Source organism: Heteronotia binoei, chromosome 13, assembly GCF_032191835.1.
Source record: "Heteronotia binoei isolate CCM8104 ecotype False Entrance Well chromosome 13, APGP_CSIRO_Hbin_v1, whole genome shotgun sequence".
NCBI classification, from domain to species: Eukaryota; Metazoa; Chordata; class Lepidosauria; order Squamata; family Gekkonidae; genus Heteronotia; species Heteronotia binoei.
Window position 1 is genome coordinate 60,835,899 of NC_083235.1, and position 22,625 is coordinate 60,858,523.

The 22,625-nt window shown below is 48.2% G+C and overlaps 2 protein-coding genes across 15 annotated transcripts in view; one reads left to right on the forward strand and one right to left on the reverse strand.

Moving 5' to 3' along the window:
• The window catches only part of RBFOX3 (RNA binding fox-1 homolog 3), a 509,742-nt gene extending 504,201 nt beyond the window's left edge, over positions 1 to 5,541 (forward strand). For 10 of the 14 annotated variants that reach the window (XM_060253332.1, XM_060253333.1, XM_060253334.1 and 7 more), the window contains 2 exons: positions 1,765 to 1,843; positions 3,028 to 5,541. In XM_060253332.1, coding sequence (XP_060109315.1) covers positions 1,765 to 1,843; positions 3,028 to 3,072 — 124 coding nt within the window. In that variant the 3' untranslated portion in view covers positions 3,073 to 5,541. Of the gene's footprint in view, positions 1 to 1,764; positions 1,844 to 3,027 lie in introns of those variants that run through there. The other 4 variants (XM_060253335.1, XM_060253326.1, XR_009556141.1 and 1 more) reach the window with 2 other exon arrangements.
• A 4,210-nt stretch (positions 5,542 to 9,751) lies between these two features.
• ENGASE (endo-beta-N-acetylglucosaminidase) overlaps positions 9,752 to 22,625 on the reverse strand; it is a 34,255-nt gene continuing 21,381 nt past the window's right edge. Inside the window, exons 10-14 of the mRNA XM_060252440.1 lie at positions 18,066 to 18,250; positions 14,824 to 14,975; positions 13,764 to 13,866; positions 13,432 to 13,546; positions 9,752 to 10,811 (exon numbers count right to left, since the gene is read on the reverse strand). Of these exons, the coding sequence (XP_060108423.1) occupies positions 10,383 to 10,811; positions 13,432 to 13,546; positions 13,764 to 13,866; positions 14,824 to 14,975; positions 18,066 to 18,250 (984 nt within the window). The 3' untranslated portion in view covers positions 9,752 to 10,382. The remainder of the gene's footprint in view (positions 10,812 to 13,431; positions 13,547 to 13,763; positions 13,867 to 14,823; positions 14,976 to 18,065; positions 18,251 to 22,625) is intronic.

A 22,625-nucleotide genomic window follows, 5' to 3' on the forward strand; every position in this document is an offset into this window, starting at 1 on the left:
CACAGAGCGTTGGACTGGATGGGTCACTGGCCTGATCCAACAGGGCTTCTCTTATGTTCTTATGTGACACAGAGTGTTGGACTGGATGGGCCATTGGCCCGATCTAACATGGCTTCTCTTATGTTCTTATGTGACACAGAGCGTTGGACTGGATGGGCCATTGGCCTGATCCAACATGGCTCCTCTTATGTTCTTATGTGACACAGAGTGTTGGACTGGATGGGCCATTGGCCCGATCTAACATGGCTTCTCTTATGTTCTTATGTGACACAGAGCGTTGGACTGGATGGGCCATTGGCCCCATCTAACATGGCTTCTCTTATGTTCTTATGTGACACAGAGCGTTGGACTGGATGGGCCATTGGCCCCATCTAACATGGCTTCTCTTATGTTCTTATGTGACACAGAGCGTTGGACTGGATGGGCCATTGGCCCGATCTAACATGGCTTCTCTTATGTTCTTATGTGACACAGAGCGTTGGACTGGATGGGCCACTGGCCTGATCCAACAGGGCTTCTCTTATGTTCTTATGTGACACAGAGTGTTGGACTGGATGGGCCACTGGCCTGATCCAACAGGGCTTCTCTTATGTTCTTATGTGACACAGAGTGTTGGACTGGATGGGCCACTGGCCTGATCCAACAGGGCTTCTCTTATGTTCTTATGTGACACAGAGTGTTGGACTGGATGGGCCACTGGCCTGATCCAACAGGGCTTCTCTTATGTTCTTATGTGACACAGAGTGTTGGACTGGATGGGCCACTGGCCTGATCCAACAGGGCTTCTCTTATGTTCTTATGTGACACAGAGCGTTGGACTGGATGGGCCACTGGCCTGATCCAACAGGGCTTCTCTTATGTTCTTATGTGACACAGAGCGTTGGACTGGATGGGTCACTGGCCTGATCCAACAGGGCTTCTCTTATGTTCTTATGTGACACAGAGTGTTGGACTGGATGGGCCACTGGCCTGATCCAACAGGGCTTCTCTTATGTTCTTATGTGACACAGAGCGTTGGACTGGATGGGTCACTGGCCTGATCCAACAGGGCTTCTCTTATGTTCTTATGTGACACAGAGTGTTGGACTGGATGGGCCACTGGCCTGATCCAACAGGGCTTCTCTTATGTTCTTATGTGACACAGAGTGTTGGACTGGATGGGCCACTGGCCTGATCCAACAGGGCTTCTCTTATGTTCTTATGTGACACAGAGTGTTGGACTGGATGGGCCATTGGCCTGATCCAACATGGCTTCTCTTATGTGACTCAGAGTGCTGAAGTGGATGGGCCATTGGCCTGATCTAACATGGCTTCTCTTATGTTCTTAAACTCCTATTGAGATTTCTGTATTTTGCTGGGATTCCATCCATTTTTTTTCCTTTCAAGTGCAAACGTATGGTCTCCCTGTTTATCTTTCTGTCCAGTACCCAACTGTTGGTTATTAGTAATTATCAACCCTGCCCAACCCTCTGGAAACTTCCAGGCAAATAGCAAACAAAAAATCAGAGGAGGAAGGGGACCCATCTCTACCTGGCTCGCAAATCTTGTTATTTTAACAGCGCCCGGATGTTTGAAATTATAGTTGCAGAGGACATTTGATGCCAGATCTTTAGTGTGTTCTGCAGAAGTTAAGAAAAGAATCTCTCAATCTCTCTCTTGTATGTATTGTGACTTTCTTTAAACTTACAATGCCTGACTCATCATTTTTTGAACATTTAGGGTTGGCCCCCAGTTTCTAACGCTGCCCCCTGTGTTCGCTCCTAGTTACGGCAGAGTTTACGCAGCTGCAGATCCTTACCATCACACCATCGGCCCTGCTGCCACCTACAGCATTGGCACCATGGTAAGAGCGGCTCCTTTCATCCTGATCTTAGCGTGTGTGTTTGCGTGGGGTGTAGGAAACATGCCTGCTTGGGGTCAGTTGAGCCCCTTAGAGTCAAGGGGATGGTATCGGGATGCCTCTGGGAGTGCCCTGCCCTCATTCTGCAGTTGCTCCCTCATGGTCTGGGCTCCACCAGGGAAGAAAAGCAAAGGAGTGCAGGAGTGAAAACCCCAAAGAGGAAAAACTTGCAAACAGGGCCTGACGCAGACCCTTCACAGCCTTCACAGCCCAGTGGGAAAAGCACTCAGAGACGCACACTTGGAGGCACTCAGGCCACTTAAGCTGGCTTCTTAGAAACTAGCTGCCTTGCTCCATAGGAAATTGCCTGGCCACTTGTTTAGGTGGATATGATAATTTGCTCAGGAACATGTGTCTTCTTTTCCCCTAAGGAGCAGGTAATTCTTATCTAGAGAACTGCAGTAGGTTACGTGTGCATGTACATGCGAATGCACACAGATGAACAACCAGTGTCTTCTCTCGCCCTTCCCGATCTTGCACACATTGTCCCACCCAAGTTCTTGCAGTGATGCCTCCTTGCAAGCAGCTATAGACACAGCATCAAAGAGGAGAAACATCCAAGCCATCCTGCAATCATTTTTTGCTCTTACAAATCTTCCTCAGTGCCTTTCCTGGGATCACCCACTAGTCCTCTCATTGGTCTCAGTGCCTTCCTGTGGATAAACCAAAAAAATAACATGTAGCAGTAATCCCAGAGGCTTATCAGTTGGGTTCAACTGTCATTGCTTTGGTTGGGGGACCCTGGGGAGAGGGGAAGGATTCTGGGCTGCATTAGAGGAAACCAAGTCTTGAATGCCAGCCATCTGTCCTGTAATGGTCTGCAGGAAACAGGTAGATGTCTGTTTTGAAACTTTTTTCCCCTAAGAAATTATTTTGGCACTGGGATTCATCCGTCATTATCTGGAATTCCTTTGAATGCTGGCCTGAAGCAGCTGTGCATGCTAAGCATTCAGTCCAGGGGAGGTGGGTTGCTCCCACTCTTCTCCCACTTGGCCACCAACCCAAAATTGGGCCTCTGCCAGCCTGGGGTCCTGAGGGACCACTCCACTGGCCAAAATGACAGGGCAGGGATGGGCTGTGCCTCTCCTTTATACTGATTGGCTTTTTCTCCGTCTTTGATGTTGCAGGCTAGTCTATACCGAGGAGGGTACAGCCGCTTCACTCCCTACTAGCAAGACAGACCCAGGCCCTCCTCACAATAATAACACTGACTGCTCCTTAGAAACCAAACCAAAATCAAATGGACATGGGGCGCCCTGCCCCATGCTGCTGGCTCTCAGCAGCCTAAACCACATATTTCTTTACCTCAAGCCGCCTTCCCACGCCTCACATCCCAACGGCCTCTGATGGTGTACAGCCAAGTTTTGTTTCCATTTCCAAAGCAACCAGCCAGGGGGTTGGGACAGGTACCGCCTTTCACCAGACAAAGCCACCAGCAAGCAGAACCTCAAAGAGGACATTCCCAGAGCCCGTCCTGCTTTCCTGTCACACCCCATTCTAGGAGTCCTTGGTGGGACAAGGTTGCACTCAAGACAGCCCCACCTCACCCAGTAAACCATCCTGCATTGTGCTGGGTGTTTCAGTCTTACACATCTCAAGAGACAGGGAGAGGATGTAGTCCAAAAGACCTCAGGATCTTATCCCTCTCAGACAGACATTGCCCGTTCTCTTCACTCACCCCTGAGGGGGAACATCAGTGCTGCTAGCATTAGGTTAGGCCAGGTGGGCAGGGCCGTAGGCCATCCTAGAATACTCAGCTGCACAGGCATTACATGCTTAGGTGTGCTCAGTCTCTGAATGAGCAGCAGGGAGGCCCTTTCCCACCCTCATCCAGGAGTGGCGTCTTCAGGAGGGATGGGAGACGGGGCGGGACTTTTGCCACTAAGCATGCCTTGGTGGGGGCCAGAGAGCATCCTGTGTCCCCTGGGATTAATGTCACCCAGAAGCAATAGCCCAGGGGAAGGGCTCCTTCCTAGGTTCAGCAAAGGGTTCAACAGCAAAATGAAGGAGCTGGCTGGGAACAGCCTCTGAGTGGGCTGAATGATCCCGGCTCCTTTTTCAGTGCTGTAGGGGAGGTGGATCACGCCCACTCTTCTAGACAAGACCAGCACAGGCTTTTTGCACAGCAGGGGAACTGGAGGGGAGGGCTTTTGTGCAGAGATAGGAGGTGGGCCATGGTGGAGGATCAGAGGGGCTGAGTGCCAGCGCTCCACTTCCCAGTTCTGTCACTATGGACCAGCACGCACCAGAGAGCACCAGGCTCTCCCCCACCTCCTGCTGCAGCACTCTCCCCCCGCCCCCCCAAGGCCACTGCCTGCAGGTTGCTCCATGGAACGTTCTGCCTTTGTTTTCTGTTGTAGTGAAACCTTCAGCTGTTTCCTTCTGGGACCAGGAAGGGCACAAAACATTTTTTTTAAGCAAAGCAACAAAACAATTACAAAACTAACGAGCCAAGCGACTGAGTGAAAGCCCCCTTCTGTCCACACATGCGCCCCAAGCGACAGGCCTTCCGGAGCGCAAGCACCGACCGACCCAACTGGACGGAGGGACGGCAGCTGCCCACATACTCTGCAAAGCTGTCCACGCCGGGAGATCCGTGCCCTGCTCCCCTGCTGCGGACCATGGGGCCAGGAGGGAGAGGTGCTGACACAGACTGGACTCCGCAGGCCCCAAGGCCACCATGTCTTCCTTCCAGCCCTCCTGAAGAACTGTGGCTCTCCCATGCTGCAGATTATGCCACGAGTGCACCTGCAGGGCTAACAATCCTGCTTCTTGCTTCCCAATGCTTTTTGTGCTTTGCTGGTTCATCCATTTGTCAAAGTGGCAAGGCCTTGGATTCCCCAGGCTGGGCAGGGCCGGGCCAGGGGCTCTTGGGGAGCAGCCACCCTGTGCCAGTGGGGAGGGGTTCTTTGAAGAGATTGCACTTTGCCCTCTCTCCACCTGAGGCTCCCAGCTGGTCTCGACCAAGATCATCCATGCCTTGCCCCTGGACCCCACATCTGCCAGGAGACTCCACGTCTGGTCTCGAGGGCCACGAGGTGCCATGTGCCCTTTTGCAGTGCCTGGGGCAAGCACATCCTGAAGGACCGAGCCAGGGCCCCCTGGTGGTGGCAGGAAGTGAGGCAGGCCAGGGCGCTAAGAGAAAGAACTACTTGCTGCACAAACAAAGCAAACGTCTGCTAGCGCGAGTCCCCACTTGCTGCTGCCACTGGCACTCCGCTCATCAGTGTCCTTCCTGCTGGGGGCTTTAGTGGGAGGAGGAGCGCATGCCCTGTGGCCCATTGCCCCCCTCCGCCCCCCAAGCCAGATGGACTCAGGGCCTCCCCCTTGCCCCTGACCCCACCTCGGCTTCTTCATTTCATCAAACCTCACTTTCTATTCAGCATTAAAGCTCCTGACACGCCAGCAACCAGATGATCCTCCTTTTCTATTCCCGTTGTACATAGCCCCCTCCTTCCCCGTCCCCCCCTGCCCTTGTACAAAGCCCCTCCCATTTGCTGTGCGGACTCCCACCCCCGGGAGCATCGGCCACCCGCCCCATTCTGTATGCTTCTAAGGTGTGACCGTTCGAATAAAACAGTATTATGGTTAATTATTATTTATTGATTATTAAGATTATTAATAAAGGTTTCTTTCTTCAACCAGGATGGCTCAAGAGTGTGATTTGGGCGCTGCGGAAGATACAGGTTATAGATGGGGCGCAGCTTGGGAATGCGATCCCCAAGTCGAAACTTGTTGAAGCGCAGGGCCTCCTTGCCCAGCGTTGTCTTAAACAAAAGCCAGTGCACAGAGAGATGTTGTGCCTGCGCCTCATGCAGACCAATGACCCCTGTTGAGGTTCTTCTTCATCTTGGGCTTGCGTTGTGCATCTGGTGGCTCTCTCTCTCCTGCACACAACCCACCCCTCCCGTATGGACGCCTGCCACCAAGCCAATGGGCGGGGCTGTGTTCCTGTGCAGGCCGGCTGTGTAGATGCAGCCCTTATCGCCTTTGCCACCTTCTGCAGCAGGTAAACATCGTGCCTCGTTTTATCTGGGTGGGTTTTAAACCACTGGCTAAGAAGTCTGTTAAAATATTTACTGTGTTAAGAAAAAGGAGGGGAGGGACAGTGGCTCAGTGGTAGAGCATTGCTTGGTAAGCAGAAGGTCCCAGGTTCAATCCCTGGCATCTCCAAAAAGGGTCCAGGCAAATAGGTGTGAAAAGCCTCAGCTTGAGACCCTGGAGAGCCGCTGCCAGTCTGAGAAGACAATACTGACTTTGATGGACCAAAGGTCTGATTCAGTATAAGGCAGCTTCATATGTTCATATGTTCAAAGGGTTTTAAAAATTCTCCATTCGCTATTCCCTCACCCTTGGATCACTTACGTCATGGAATTTCCCTCTTCACGGGTTCCAGTTTTGCTCTTCAGTGACTCAGGCCAACAATTCCCCCTTTACACAGCCCTCAAGGCAATATACTCTAGGTGCAGGATACATACACACACACAGAGAGCAGTTGTGCAGAAACACCTCCTGTATTTTGTCCTCCATCCCTTTCAAATAATGTTTCTGCAAGCATGGGTCAGAACAGGAAACATGGAACTGTAAGAACAATTTTGGGGGCTGTAAAAGACAGGGCTGAAGACGATGGCTGCAACAGTGATAGGAACTCAGGGTGAACACACACCACATATACACACTCTCCAACACCACTTAAAGCTAAAGGTGAACGTTTCGTGATTAAAGCCACGTGCCAGGCCTTGCATTTTTCACAATGTTGGTTTGTTGATCTTGTAATCATGCCCACCTAAGCAGCAACGGCAGTGTAAATGTCGACATATCAATTTCCTCAGCTTCAAGCCACTGCTGTGTGTATAGACAGGGCCCAGGCAGCGAAGGAGCCTCTGCATGCCATTCTTGGCCAAACTCCCTGCTGCTAATTGTCTGCATGCCAGACTGCGAAGGAATAATTGCCATTATCAATTCTATTGCCAGCTCTGCATCACAGGTTCCGGGAGGGGTGTGTGCATGCAGGAGAGAAAGGGTGATGGTCGAAATGATGCAAAAAGCAAGGCAGTAGGATTGCCTCTACTCACACAGAGGCAATAGCTCTCTCCTGTGAAGGGACAGGGTACTGTCACCACCTTTCTAGGCTAGTGCTGGGCAGAGATGAACTGGAAAAGAGAAACTTACAAATGGGGGAGAGGGTGAGCTACAGCTCTAAGCTAGTCCCTTCCTCTTCTGTTTCTCCATCAGGTTTTGCTGTGCAACAACATCCACTCCCTGCACTCTGGGTTTTATTTCCCTGCGCTATTCTGTAGAACACACTCACTTGGTCTGCAAGCCAGGAGGACTCTATGTCAACTGTCTATCATGGTCACGAATCTTTATTCTCCGCAAAAGCCTGCAGAATTCTCCTAGCCCCAAACACAGGCATTTATTTAAATATTTATTAGCCATTTTTCTTCCTTATGGGGCTTAAGATAAAACACATTAAAAATACAAAATCAAAAATTTAAAATCACTATTAAGGACTGCTACCAAGCTCAACCAAATGTAGTCCAAAATGAAGCCATCTTCAGCCGCCTCCTGAAGAGTGGAACCCCTGTGGAGGTTGTTCTGCAATCATGGGGCTGCCACTGAAAAGGCCTTCTCTTTTCTACTTGCCAAATGAGCTCTGATTGATGAGAAAGTCTCCCTGTGATCTTAATTCCCAAGCAGAAACGTATTAGAGAAGACAGTCCTTCAGCTACCAGTCCCAAGCCATGTAGGGCTTTAAAAGGGCAAAGTGGGCTTAGCTAGAGCTTCAAAAAAATCACTCCGTGGGAGGAGAGGACAGATAGCAAAAACAAAGGCCAGTGTTCTAGAACAGGGGTCCCCAACCCCCAGGCTGCGGACCGGTACCAGTCCATGGCCTGTTAGCAACCAGGCCGTGGGGCAAGGCAGAGGCACTGCACCACCCCTTTCTCGGGAGGCAGCCTTGGAATGAGGCAGGGCAGCCCTGCCACCCCTTCTGCCCACCCGCAACCCAGGCAGACGAAAGAGGCTGCACAGCCTCACTCCAGAGCACCACCTCTTCCATCCACCTGGCTCCCGGGCAGGCAGAAGGGGCAGCGACCTTTGCCTACTCCTCATGTAAAGACCCCCGGATGAGCAGCCTGGGGTGGCAAAAACCCCAGCACCACCACCACCACCACCGCCGCCAGTCCGTGGAAAAATCGTCTTCCATGAAACCGGTCCCTGGTGCCAAAAAACAGTGGGAACCACTGTTTTAGAAGACAGAAACAAACGAGGGAACCTGAAATAGTCACAGCAGTTTTATGTTACTTGCTTAGGAGGAGATGAGAAGGCTGACGCGGCCACTTGATTCTGGCTTTTCATGGCGGTGGGGAGGTGGTCCGCTTGCGCTCCCAAGATATCAAGTGCACCTGTATACACATGCTCAACAAAAAGAGCCATAAAACACGTGCAAGCCAGTCCCATTAAAAACCATCATAATTTATTGGTTTCTTATGACAACGAGTGCTCAGGCCGGAATTAGTGGCACAGAATTGAGCCAGATTCTGGACCAGGAAAGACGGGTTTGGTCTTAATTCTCCTCAGTACTTCAGCATAAGAGAAGACACAGGGCCCCACAACAGCACTCTGCTGCCACCGGGTGGTCCTTGTTGGGAACTGCACCACCATTCTCTTCCTGGTTGTATTCCCAAAATTGAATTATATCCCATCTCAGTCACCTTGTAAAGGGCCTACAAGCCCCTCCTGAGTGCAATTTGAAGAAACTAGAGAGGTGAAGTCTCATCTAGACTTTTGGCTACTCTTAGTTGGAATTCAGAAACATGCATAAATTCATTTTTTTTTATGTTCTGGGTTTTGGGGAGGCAATTACAACTGTTAAATTAATATCTTGGTAGTAAAGCCAAGAGAACTTTCATTATGAATTTATTAGAGGCTGCAGAGAAATAAAGTAGCAAAATGATGAAAAATTTCTGCATGGCTGCGACTTGTACAGTTGCATAAGTTTATGATAGGAGTGCTGATTTTAATGGCATGTGACCCAGAATTTTACCTGTAGCTGGGGTGCTTGATTATGGAGAATAAGAAGAAGATGATATTGGATTTATATCCCGCCCTCCACTCCGAAGAGTCTCAGAGTGGCTCACAATCTCCTTTACCTTCCTCCCCCACAACAGACACCCTGTGAGGTGGGTGGGGCTAAGAGAGCTCTTACAGCAGCTGCCCTTTCAAGGACAACCTCTGCCAGGGCTATGGCTAACCCAAGGCCATTCCAGCAGGTGCAAGTGGAGGAGTGGGGAATCAAACCCGGTTCTCCCAGATAAGAGTCCGCACACTTAACCACTACACCAAACTGGCCTGCTTTCAGATCCTTGCAGTCATACAACTCACTGGGTGACCTTGGGTCAGTCACTCCTCTCAAGGTTGTTGTGAGAAAAATAAAGGGGAAGGGAGAACTAACGATATGCCACCCTGAATTCCAGGGAGCAGAATGAATGGATAGGGACGGCCACATTTAAAACAATCTGCTTTTGATTTTGTAAAACGTAAAGTAAGCTAAGGATCAAGCAGGGCTTAAGAGTGCAGCAAGAGTCAGAGAGCTTTAATTTCTCAAAAGTTTCCATCCCGGAAACCTTGCTGGTTCTGCAGGTGCTCCTGGGCTTGAATCTTGCTCTTCGACTGCAGACCAACACGGCTACCCACTTGACACTGCCGGCGGTGCCCTCCTGTGATCATGAATGGACAAAGGAGGAGAAAACAGAACTTAGATGGTCATCACTGGGTTTTATCACCATCTTGAGGGTTTAAAAAGGCTATTGATTCCATCCAAAGAGCTACAGCCTTCCTACCAGACGATGTACAGACATGGAGATTATGAAAAGTCATACGCTGACAGCTTCCCTTGTATTTCTTAGCAAATGATAAATGCCGCATTGCCTCTGCATAGTAGTCTGATGGAAGGAGCATGCTCAGTCCAAGCAACACGTATCAGTTTGCAACACTGCGTGTAATACATTTTAAAGTTTAACAGCATGTTGTGGGGTTCAAGAAATCTGTTCTGTGCAATTTTGTATCCTGACTAGCATAGTTACCTCACACCAACAGATAACCAACTCTGTAATACATACGTTAAAAGATGGGCATGCAATTTCCTGAGGAACTCACTTAGCTGGTTTGCACAAGCTTACAAGAGGATGCCCCTTTTTGCTCTGTTTGTGGTCAAAATGTGTGATTTTGCACCGTGTCTTCTAAGGACACTGTCACACTCTTTGCCAGCATTTATTTCCCCCAAAATCTCACTTCCGGTATAGCATAAATATAACACTGGGCCACTGACTCAATCGAAAGGTATCTTTAGGTACCTGATGTCAGCACCAGAGACATTGCATTTTTGAAGCCTGAGAACAGGAATAATAGTGCTAGTGCATTGAGTATCACAGCTCTAGGATCTCACCCACCAGACATTAAAATTAAAAAGTTACAGTAATTACAAGGCATTAGTCCCACCACCAGTGTTGGGTAGCTTTGGGTTAGAGTACACAAAGAACAGTTTTCCCCATTGGGCAGCAGCTACCTGGACCCCATTATGGGGCACTGGTTCCACAAGGAACTCCACGCGGCAGGAAGCCTCCGACTGAGCACTAGGCACCCTCAGATCAGATACACGGTACAAGGGTGCATGAGCTTCTCCAATCAGGAGCGGAGGGGGTTCAGGATCAGTAACGCATGACCCGCTTCGGTAGTGCACACGAAAGCACTTGGCCTCGCTAGGAGGATAGGTCCACTGCAAGGTAAGGCTGACAGAGAGCTCCTCTGAGGAAGGGCGATGCCACTGGACGTGGGCAACTTCAATGGGTGAGACTGGACTGGCAGCTGCAGTGGACAGTGATGAGCGCAGGTGGGCACCATCCATCACCTATGGAAATTCAGGCACCAGGTTATTGTTGGGAAGAGCACAAAAGGAGGAAAGTGCCTATTGCAGGCAAGAAGCAGAGTTACATAAAGTGGCCCCAAAGAGCAGGCACAATTGAGCCATGATTATTTTCAAAAGGTAGGCTAGAGAGATGTCCCTGGGCAGAGAACCGAGCGTAGGGGGGGGGGGGGGAATGAATTTAGAGCAAGTCCCATCTTGGAAAACAGGACTGAACTGCAGCCACTTCAGCCTTTCTAGAGCCATGTGATTTGCACCTAGGACTCTCTCAGGGAGAAGTGTTTCCGGGATTAGGGATTAGTGGGGAAAGCCAATGTAATCTCTGCATTACTCTCTCCCCTGGTGAGTCAAATCACATCACAGGGGAAAGGAGTCTTAACAAAGACCAAAGACTGGCTTGAAGTCTTGTCAGGATTAGGATGCTCGAGAACACATGCCAAAGTCTAGCAGTTCCTAGGCAGAAAAGAACTTGCAGAGTTCCCTGCCTCTTGGGAAACTCTGTAAAACAGTATGGTTACCAATCTTTCCACTGCTAGCTGTAACCACGATGTGAACTATACTTTTCATCACTCATTTACACCAGTTTGCCTATGCTGCGCACAGAAACTGGGAACTGCTTCTTTTAAAAAAAAATAAAGGAGAGCCCAGCTTGAATGGTGATCTTATAGTTTGCCTTTGTGCCTTTCGTAGCTGTTTGATATGCAGAAACAGGAGATGATCATTTATTTTATCTCCATGGTGTGAAAAACCTCACTGTTGACTTCTATACATGGGGCTGTTAAAGCACCAGGATATGGCAAGCATGTTTCTTCTGACCAGTTGGCAACAGAGCAATAGATCCATTGTAGTTGGGGAGGAAACAAAAATCTTGCCAGAAAACCAAAAACATAACTGCAAGAAGGGGTCATTTTGTAGAAAAATAGGTGGTGGAGCTCATTAGCATAACTCATTAGTATATGCTGCCCCCTACCAGCAACCCGACACAAGAAAGGAGAGCCCCGGGTGAGCGAGACCTGCTTCGGCTGGTTAGAGATCCAGAGCCTCACTCACCTGGGGCTCTACTTGGTTCCCCCCCCCAACAGTCAAAAGGCCAGCAAGCCACCCACCCACCAAAATCACATAAGAAGTGCAGAAAGGGTGGTGTGGGCTTCTTCAGAGGTTAATGAGGGCTGCTGGGGGTGTGGCAAAGCTCCTGGTGGCTGGCTGCCCGCCCGCTCTCTTAATCCAGGGAGCTGCACCTACTATTCAATGGACAAGGTAGATAGGTGGGGAGGGGCTGTCAGAAAGACTCAGGAGCTGTGCGCCTTTGAGCTCCTGCTGAATTCAAGACCTGACTGCAAGACTCCAATCTCCTTACTGCTCACACTCAGCCTTCCAACAAGGTTGAAGAAAGGCTACTTATTTCTTTTCCAGTGAGACTGTATGTGGTGAGTACCTGAGTGCTTGGAGAGGCAATGAGGATGTTTCCTTTGGGAATTTAGTAGAGTTAGGTGACTCTTTGGCCTTAACTCTTCCTCTTGTTATAAACAGAGAAAACCTTATTCTGAGACAGAGAACTCTGTTTATTTTAAGGTAACAGTTCCTTTAAGGATTATTTAATGTCAGTGTGATGCAGCAGTTACAGCATCAAGCTAAGCCAAACTACAAGGGACAAAAAGCACAAATCCCTTCCATGGACACCCAACACCATTTTAAAAGTATCTGTAGTTCTTTAAAAATTGCCCTGAAGTCCAGTTCAGGCACGTGGCACGGTGGTGGGCAGGCAGCACAGTGGCCACAGAAGGTCTTGTTCCCACTCCCATGCCTTTACAGAAACAGGCATTTGAAAATGCGAGGGGGTGGGAAACAAGTTTCTGAGGCCACCGTGCCACATCCAGATCTTGGCTTCATGGCAATTTTTAAAGAACTACAAATGCTTTTAAAATGACATTGGCAGCCACAGGATAGATCTATGCCCTCCCTCTGTTGTAGTTTGGCCCTAAGACCTTTGGGAAATCAGGTTCAAATCCCCAGTCTGCCATGCCCTTTGGCCAGACGCTCTTTCCCAGACTGACCAATCTTACAAGGTTAGCGGGAAGATAAAATGGAGGAGAGAATACTTTAAAAGAAGAAGAAGAAGATATTGGATTTATATCCCGCCCTCCACTCCGAAGAGTCTCAGAGCGGCTCACAACCTCCTTTACCTTCCTCCCCCACAACAGTCACCCTGTGAGGTGGGTGGGGCTGGAGAGGGCTCTCACAGCAGCTGCCCTTTCAAGGACAACCTCTGCCAGAGCTATGGCTGACCCAAGGCCATGCTAGCAGGTGCAAGTGGAGGAGTGGGGAATCAAACCCGGTTCTCCCAGATAAGAGTCCGCACACTTAACCACTACACCAAACTAGTCCTCCTAGCCACTGGAAGTTCCCACCGAGGAGGAAAATTAAGTCTAAATAAATAAAAATCAAAAAGGTCAGGTGTGTTTCAAGGCCCAGCTCAAACAGGAGGCCAGCAGCAGGGCCACAGGAAATCCTGCCTGAACCAGGGCTGCTGAAAAGGTGACTCCACCTGTTCCTATTCCCACAACCATTCCAGATTGGTCACCAATACTCCCCACTGTTCCCTCACCCAGATCTCTCCCAGGCAGTAGGAGAAGGGCACTTCATCCTGGCCACTATGCCGGCGGGAGACAGCAACCGAAAGGTCATTCAGGACACAGTTCTGGAGCTCCAACTCATAGCATCTGGGAATAAGAGGAAGCCAGGCGTCAGGGTTTGGCCAGCTGCAAAAGTGCTGCGAAGTCCCTACTGAAAAATGTTCACAACTCTTTTTATTAGGAAACACAAAAGGCATCCTCACAAAGGCCAGTGTGTAGGCTACTGAGACCAGGTAAGAAATAAGCTGTTTGCATGAGAAACTTATTACGGAATGATGCTTTCTGCTATTCACCATTCACTCACCGACCCTGCCAACCAGAATCCCCACGCTGTCCACACCCTCTCAGTAACTGGGCCAGGTGGAGAGGAGGCTCGAGAAGAAGTGAGGGCTTATGCCGAGTTGCTTCTACAGGAGAAAAGAGAACAATCAGAAAGGCAGCAGACAGAACAGGCAAGGGTTGCGGGGAGAAGAGGAGGAGATTGGATTTATACCCCACCCTTCACTACTTGAAGGAATCTCCTTTCCCTTCCCTTCCCTACAACAGACACCCTGTGAGGTAGGTGGGGTTGAGAGAGTTCTGACAGAAACTGCTCTTGAGAGGAACAGCTCTGCAAGAACTTAGGACTGACTCCAGGTCACACAAGCAGCTGAATGTGGAGGAGTGGGGGAATCAAACCCAGTTCTCCCAGATAAGAGTCCGTGCACTTAACCACTACACCAATCTGGCAAGTCTCTCGAGACTGAAGACACTAGCCATTCAGACTAGAGCTGCCATTGTTTGTCTACTCCATTTTAATAGACAATTCAGAAGGCACCCCTTGTAGCCAGTTACATTCCAGTGTTTTCTGGGTTGGTTTTTTATTTTCTTTTTCCAGATCGAACTTACGGACATTTTTTTAAAATTAAAATACAGTTTCAGCACCTGAGTGACTCAGATGCACAACGGAAGAACTCATGAAGTTTGTCAGGGCTACTCTCCCTTTAAATTTTCTCCCCTCCCTTATCTTGCCCAGCTTAACTATTTATTTCCTGTTCGTCTTATCAACTGACTGACTCTCACATGAACCAATTGTAAATAAGCAATGTTTGTACCAGCGTTTGTGTTTGTGTGTTAATACTGCTTTTATTCTGCAGCCAGCCCAAACCATTGTTTTTTTAAAAAAAATCTTATCACTATTTATTACTGTAACCATATAAAAATGCAGTAATGTCTGATTTTTTAAAAAGAAAGAGCAGTGATTTTGGCTGGCTAGGATGTGAAAATAAATACTTAAGACCCTCCCCCACCTCCTCAAATGAACCAAGAAATTATTACCTTGCTTATGGGGCCATATTTTAAGGTAGAAGCTGAGAAGTCCTTACCGGGCCGGGCGAACACATCGACAGCATAGCAAGTGTGCGATTCCTGTGTCGTCAACTCCGGTGCAATTGTCACTTCTTGAGATGGGTCTTCATGTTTATAAATTATGACAAGGTATAGTCTACGAGGTGCCGGCATCTGAAAGGAAAACAGCCTGGTGACAGCCCCCCAACCCCCAGGCAGACAGGGAGAGAGACAGAGAGAGGACACCATCACTGCCAGCCACTGGCATAAGGCTTCCAAAAGCAGTGAGCTAGAACTTCCAGCTACATGCACCTTGGTCAAGACAGTACACAAGCAATGTCAGGACTCAGCAAGTTCTAGCTGTCTGAAAGAGGCCCAAAGGATCTCAGACCTTCCCAGAGGCCTCTAGGCCCCATCATATGCCTACGGACATTACTAGTATTTGTGACAGGATACGGTGACACAGATCTAGTCAGCCTCCGCTCATAACAACCGTGTCCATGAAAGCATCTATCCCCTGAAGTTCTTTCTCTATCCTTGGTTTCTATATCCCCATATTGTCCCTTGCATGAAGAATACCACTACTAGGACCAATTCAGTTATTCATTCCCCACGCCTTTGGTCAAATCCACATCTAGATCCCTGCAGAGAGAAACGAAGTCACTGGCTTCATTCCACTTTTTGCAGGCCAAGGACCCAGGCAGAGAGCAGGTTCATTAGTAAACCAGCAGGAGAACGAATTTAATCCAGGATGAAGTTTTGACCAATAAATTTGGGGGGAGACAAAAGAATGGAAGGCGAGCCTGAGGCACAGTGCAGAGCATCTCAAGAGTCTTCATCTAGTTGCTCAACGAAATACTCTTTGTAATGAAACAATTCTGTTCAGAACAATCTCTTCTTCCCAGCGCGGTGGCATTTTAAGCTCTTAGTTCAGCTGCTTGACTTCATATAGAGAGACGGACAGAGTTTCACTCACTAGTAGTTTGTTTTCAGTACAGACACAAAGATCTAAAGGCAGACCTGGTGTGGCCTCAAAAAAAAGCTGAAAAGGTAAGAATTAATAGCCTCTTGCCAACTTTTAGTTCTTTACTGCCTTAATTCTAACCATGTTAAACCAGAAGTAAATGAGTTCAATATGCCAGCTACGCTACAATAACAGCATTATTCATGCATAGTACTGGCATCAGCAAGGTTTATTACGCCATGTAAGAATATGCATTTGATTATTTGCCAAGTGCATAGGCAACTTCTAGTTTACTGCAAGATGGGAGCACAGAAAAATCACATTTTTAAAAAAGATACAAAGACTGCCGAGTGTATGCAAGACAGCAAAAGAAAAACAACAACGAAGTGTTTGGCTACAGTTGCAAGCTGCCAGAAGGAAAAGAAGCCCTGGCCTTTCAACGGAGGTTTAATAGGATGGTTTCTAGTAGGTGATGCCATGAAAAGCTTCAGCTGCCGTCTCCACAAATTAAGCCTTTATTGAAGGGACAGAACATTTTTCTCCAGGGCTGTTGGCAACCCCTTGGCTAGCATAACAATGAAGAAAAGCAGCAAGAATTTTGTTATGAACAAACTGAAGGGGTGGAAGTTTCTTTTAAAAAAAAAAATAGATGAAAGGAGTGAAGAACAGGGACACTATGATCTGTATATACTTTCTGCCTGTACAAATGCTAGGCAACAGTGGCCAAAGAAAGTTAAAGATCCTTCTCCAGTGGAAGGGTGAGAAACAGGGATGCTGACCAGATCTCATTTCAGCTGAGAAAACCTAGAAAATGCACAGATTCAACTGAACAACCACTGAAGTCCATTCGAACCCTCATTCGCTATTAGGGGTGTGCATTCGGTTCGGCCAAACCGAATAAGCTGCCGAATCACCACTGATTCGGCTGTATATGGAATCGGCTGCAGCCGATTCCAATCGGGGACCATTATGCGGCAGCCGAATACGGCTCACCATATTCTTCCGAATAGATATTTGGAAGTATACGGAATTCAATGCAAAAGGCGGGAAAGGGGCTTCTGCAGCCTCAGGGGAGCTGCTTGCTTCCTTTCCCACCTGTGGTAGCCTTTTCCTGCCTCTCCCATAGCCTTCCTGGAATCAGGAAGGGGGAATGGGGAAGAGGAGCCCCAGCAGCCAATCCAAAGCATGCATTTGCAAAGCATGCATCTGTTGTGTAGCTGATGGCCCAGCCATGAGCAACATTGTTGTTCTTTTGATCTTTTGCTTACTTGGGTGTTCTGTGGCAGGGAAGCTGGCACCAGGGTGAAAGACCCAGAGCCAGCATGCTTGTTGTGGCTCGCCAGCTCTCCCCGTGTTCTTTGGGGCAGGGCTAGAGAGCTGGCATCTGTAGATTGTGTGTTCTATGGCAGGGAAGCTGGCACCTGGGTGCAGTCTTTTTGGGCCAGGGGGGTTTCATGCTGGGGAGTCCCCTGAAGCTGCCCTGCAGTTTTGGGGCCTCTCCCTCAAACCCCACTCTGGCCAGAACCACTTTCCCCACAGCAATTGTAGTGGAGGAAGTGGCTAATTGGGCTTTCCCTATCATTGTTGGCAACAGGCCTTTTGGGGAGCCCAAAGACAGGGACCCCCTGCCCCAATCTTTTTGGGACTTGGGGGTTTTGTAGGGGAGAGTCCCCTGCGGGTTCCCTGAGGTTTTTGGGGCTCTCCCTCAACCCCCCTGCCCCCCCAGTAGCCACTAATTATGCCCTATGTTGCCATTGATTTCAATGGCCCATAGGGTATAATGGTGCAATAGGAATGGGATCCCCTGGCCCAATCTTTTTGGGACTTGGGGGGGTTTGCAGGGGAGAGTGCCCTGCAAATTTGGGGTCTCTCCCTCAAACTCCCTTCCCTCCAAGCGGCTTCAAATATACCCTATTTGCCATTAATTTCAATGGCCCATAGGGTATAATGGGGCCGTATATTCGGAAATAGCCGCGCATCTACCGTATATGCGGCTATTCCGAATACGGTATTCAGTAGTATACGGGATTCCGAATTTTTTCCCCCGTATACTTTCGAATCCGTGTAATTCCGAATTTTTTTTTTTTGCACATCCCTATTCGCTATCCCACATGGGCCTGCATGATGGTGAGCAGCCACGATACACATTACAAATGCAAACACAAGCGTTGTCAGCACAGAACGTGGATTGTGCACTGCAGGGTCTCCTCTCCTTCCCCTGCTAGAAGTCAGTGTTTCTTAGGTGCAACTTCCTCTTCTTGGCACAGCATCTTCTGTATAGCCAGACAAGTTTCTGCACCCTCAGCTGGCACTCACCTTGCTGTGACGTGATTAGCACTGGGTGGGATTGCCCCCTCCAGCAGAAGGGAGCTTCCCCCACACCAGGCATCCTGCAAGCAGCAGCGGGTCCGCAGCCAGCCACCAGTGGGCAGTCGGTGGCTTGTGTACAGGGGCTGGACCTCCTGAGCACTCAAGTTGTACCATGGCTTAGTCCCATTCTCCTGATTTAAAAAAAAAAATCATTTACAGTCCTATTACTTACAAGTGATCATTCTTGTACTCCCTGTCTTAAATAGACATACACACTCTTCTCGAGAGCACTTCAGTGAAGTTTGCATTTGCCTGTTTCATGCAAACTGTCCATTTACCATCTGAAAGTATCAAGTCTCTCGCTCTACAAAGGTCAGTCTAGTATGAGTTTCTTTCTAGCTAATTAGTGAGTGCATTTCTTCCTGCAAAATAATTCAAAGTTTTCCTTCTAATCAGCAAACACTTGCAGACCCTTCCTGCTGAGACGAAGCGGATATTCCAAAAGGTCATTCCATTGTTATATTCATGAAGAGCAGCACTAAGTAATTAAGTTTCTCCGCAGCAGATCTAAGTCACTATTGTTCAACAAAAGAGCTTCATAAAGAAACTCCAGGGTGAAACTACTGGACTAGAGTTTAGCTCCAGATTTGATAGCATTCATCTCAGTCTTAACTGAAATCAGGAGTCTCTCACCCACTTCATGCATTAATTCATTTACAATAAAAAAAATCACCATAATTTATCATTTAATATGTGGTGGGGAAATTGGTAGCACAATACCAATGAAACAAAGTATGCTATTCCTACATCTGCTGAAATGCTTGCATGAACAATTGTTTTCATCTGCCTACAGATGTTCAGATTCAATGGATCACTTTTTGGAAGGAGTCCCACAACTGAGGACACCTTGTTATGTGCCCTCACAAATCATAGATAGAAGATGATATTGGATTTATATCTCGCCCTCCACTCCGAAGAGTCTCAGAGTGGCTCACAATCTCCTTTACCTTCCTCCCCCACAACAGACACCCTGTGAGGTGGGTGGGGCTGGAGAGGGCTCTCACAGCAGCTGCCCTTTCAAGGACAACCTCTGCCAGAGCTATGGCTGACCCAAGGCCATTCCAGCAGGTGCAAGTGAGGGAGTGGGGAATCAAACCCGGTTCTCCCAGAGAAGAGTCTGCACACTTAACCACTACACCAAACTGGCTCATCATACCATAATGAGATGTGACCCAGAGTAAGCCTTTGTCACCAGAAGCAGGGTTGAATTAGAACAGGGAAAACGTGGGTTTAAATCCCTACTTAGACATTAAGTTAATATTTATTTATTTATTTATTTATTTATTACTTTCAATTTATATCCCGCCCTCTCCACAAGCGGACTCAGGGCGGCTTACAACATCATAAAATACAATCAATCCAATAAAACATATAAAACCATAATTTACTTATATCAATTTTAAAACCATTCTATAGCGCTGTTTCAGTACAGTATAGGCGGCATTGAATTCTCGACCGTGATCGCCAGCATTTTACAAGATGTCCAGTGGCAGCCCTTTTTCAGTCAAACAGCAAAGGCCTGTTTAAACAATTCGGTCTTACAGGCCCTGCGGAACGCAGACAAATCCCGCAGGGCCCTTATGGCTTCTGGAAGGGTGTTCCAAAGTTCTGGTGCTGCCACCGAAAAACCGGGCTACCTTTGGCCACTTACTCTCTGTCACCCTTACCTACTGCATACGGCTGTTGTGAGGGAAAAATGGAGGGAATTGGATCCATGAAAGGTTGCCAGCTAGCCCCAGAGATTGCACTAGAACTTCAGAGCAGTTGCACTGCCATCTCTATCATTTTAGGCGCAGCAGCACTTAGCATGGCAGCAGCAGCTATGTAACTTTCCAGCTATGTGATAGGACTAAGAGAAAAGAGAAGAAGTGGGGAGGTCCTCTGTTACTTCCAGGTTACTGCTTTTCTGTTTCCTTCACAAGAGTGCAGTTGGAATTCTCACTGAGGGTGGGGACTGCATGGAAAGTGGTGAGTTTGCAGCGTTCAGCCTGCCTGCCAGTATTCCTTTGTAAATCACCCCCCCTAGTGACTGCTTAGCTGTAGTAACGTGGTGCCTTGAGTCTAGAACAGGGGTCCTCAACCTTTTTAAATAGGGGGCCAGTTCACTGTCCCTCAGACTGTTGGAGGGCCGGACTGTTGTGGTGGCTGCCATTACTGTACAAGGCCGCGGGCCATCAGTTCTCCGTCTTCTGCATCTCTCTCCCTTCCCCACACCACACACCCCAGCCTGGGAACTCACCTCACCTCGGTATCACCTCACACTCTGTCTCCGCCGCCTCAGCCCAGTGCCGGAAGTGTGCGTTGCTAACGCGAGTTTAGGTCGAACGTCACTTCCGGTCTGATTTTGCCATAACCCGGCGGGCCGCATAAACGCCCTCAGCGGGCCGCATCTGGCCCACGGGCCGTAGGTTGAGGACCCCTGGTCTAGAACCATGACAATGAGATTCAACAGCTTTGATATGTCGCAACAGAACCTGCACTTGCAGCAAAGACCAGCACAGTCTTAGGAAGGGTCCTGCCTTAAAAGGATGCCTTTGTGGTTAATGATCCAAGTGAAGGAAGCCATAGGATGCAAAAAGGCTTCTTTTAGTAAGTGGAATGTTGTCCCCAATGAGGTGAACCAAAGGGAGTCCAGGATGTGGCAAAAGAAGTGTGAGTTAATCATTAGGCAAGCAAAAGGAAAAATTGACGAGTGGGATTGCTAAAAGCCTCAAGGCAAACAATAAGCATTTCTTTAAACACATCCAGAGCAGGAATGGGCCCTGATGGCATACATCCAAGGGCTCTTAGAGAACTCAAATGCAGAATTATTGATTTACTAACTAGTATATGTTAACTTGCCACTGAAGTCATCCACTGAACCAAAAAACTGGAATAGCAAATGTTAGACCCATTTTTAAAAAGGGGTCCAAAGGGGAAACAGAAAATTATAGGCCAATTAGCCCAATGCATGTTCCAGGCAAATTAGTAGAAACTGTAGTTATTAAGTACATCGCGGAACAAAAATCTGCAGAGAAAAAATCAGCATGGCTTTTGCCAGACCAGCCTTCTGGAGTTTCTTCTGGAGAAAATGAACAAGCTTGTACATAAGGTGGCCTAGCAGACATTATATATTTGAACTCTGAAAAAGGTTTTGACAAGATACCTCTCCAAAGACTCCTGAGTAAACTTACCAGTCAGGGGATGAGACTATCAGCCCTTTTATGCATTAAAAAAACTGGCTAAACAATTTGAAGCAGAGAGTAGGAATAAATGGACAGTTCTCTCAATGGAAACGTGTAAACAGTGGGGCCCCACGAGGATTGGTATTGGGGTTGATGCTATTTAATTTGTTCATAAATAGTCTGGGACTGGGGGGGGGGGACAATGTAGCAGCCGAGTCTGCAGATAACACAAAATTACTCAGGATGGTGAAAACCCAAAATGGACTGTGAAGAGCTCCAGGAGGACCTCTACACAATGAGTGGGCAACAGTAGGGAAAATGAAATGTAGGTAAGTGTAAGGTGAGGCACACTAGAACAAAGAATCCCAACTTTAAGTATATACGAACGGGATGTGGACTTGCTGAGTCTAAGAAAAGAGACCTTGAGGTCACAGTGGAAAACTCAATGAAAACGTCAACTGAAATGTGCTGCAGCACTGAAAGATGTAAACACTTTGTTGTGGATCATTAGGAAAGGGGTTGAAAATCAAACAGCCAATATTATAATGCCCTTATATTGATCTATGTTACTGCCTAATTTGGAATAGTGTGTGCAGTACTGGCCAACCTATCTCAAAAAGGACATTGCAGACATGGAAAGAGTGTAGAAGATGGTAACCAACATTTTTAAAGGGTTGGAGCACCTTTCCTATGAGGAAAGGCAGAACACTCTGGCACTTTTCACTTTAGAAAAGAGACTACTAAGCAAGGGTCATGATGTAGTAGTGGTGGACAGTTCTGCCAAATTGCAGCTGACATGGCAACTCTGCGGGTTTTCAAGACAGGGGACAAACAGGGGTAGTTTGACATTGCCCGCCTCTGCATAGAGACCCCCTCGACTTTCTTGATCTCCCATCCAAGAACTAGCCAGAGCCATCCAGGTCAGGGTAGGGGCATAATGGTGGTTTATAAAATTATGCACAGGGCAGAAGGGAGTGGACAGAGAACTTTTTCTTCCTCTCACAAAAATGCTAGAACTCACGCACGTACAATGAAGTTGATAGGCAGTAGATTCAGGACAGAGAAAAGGAAATATTTCTTTACATGACAAGTGATTCAAATGTGGAATTCACTGCCAGGAGGTAATAATGGCCCCCAACATAGATTGGATTAAAGGGGGCGCAGACAGATACAAGGAGAATAGGTCTGTCAGGAGCTACTAGCCATGGTGACTAAAGAGAACTTCCACATGCAGAGGCAGTAAACCTCTGAATCCCAGTGCCAGGAGGTAACATTAGGGGGAGGCCTCAGCCTCTGTGCCCTGCTGTTGGCCCTCCAGAGTAACTGGCTGACCACTCTAACT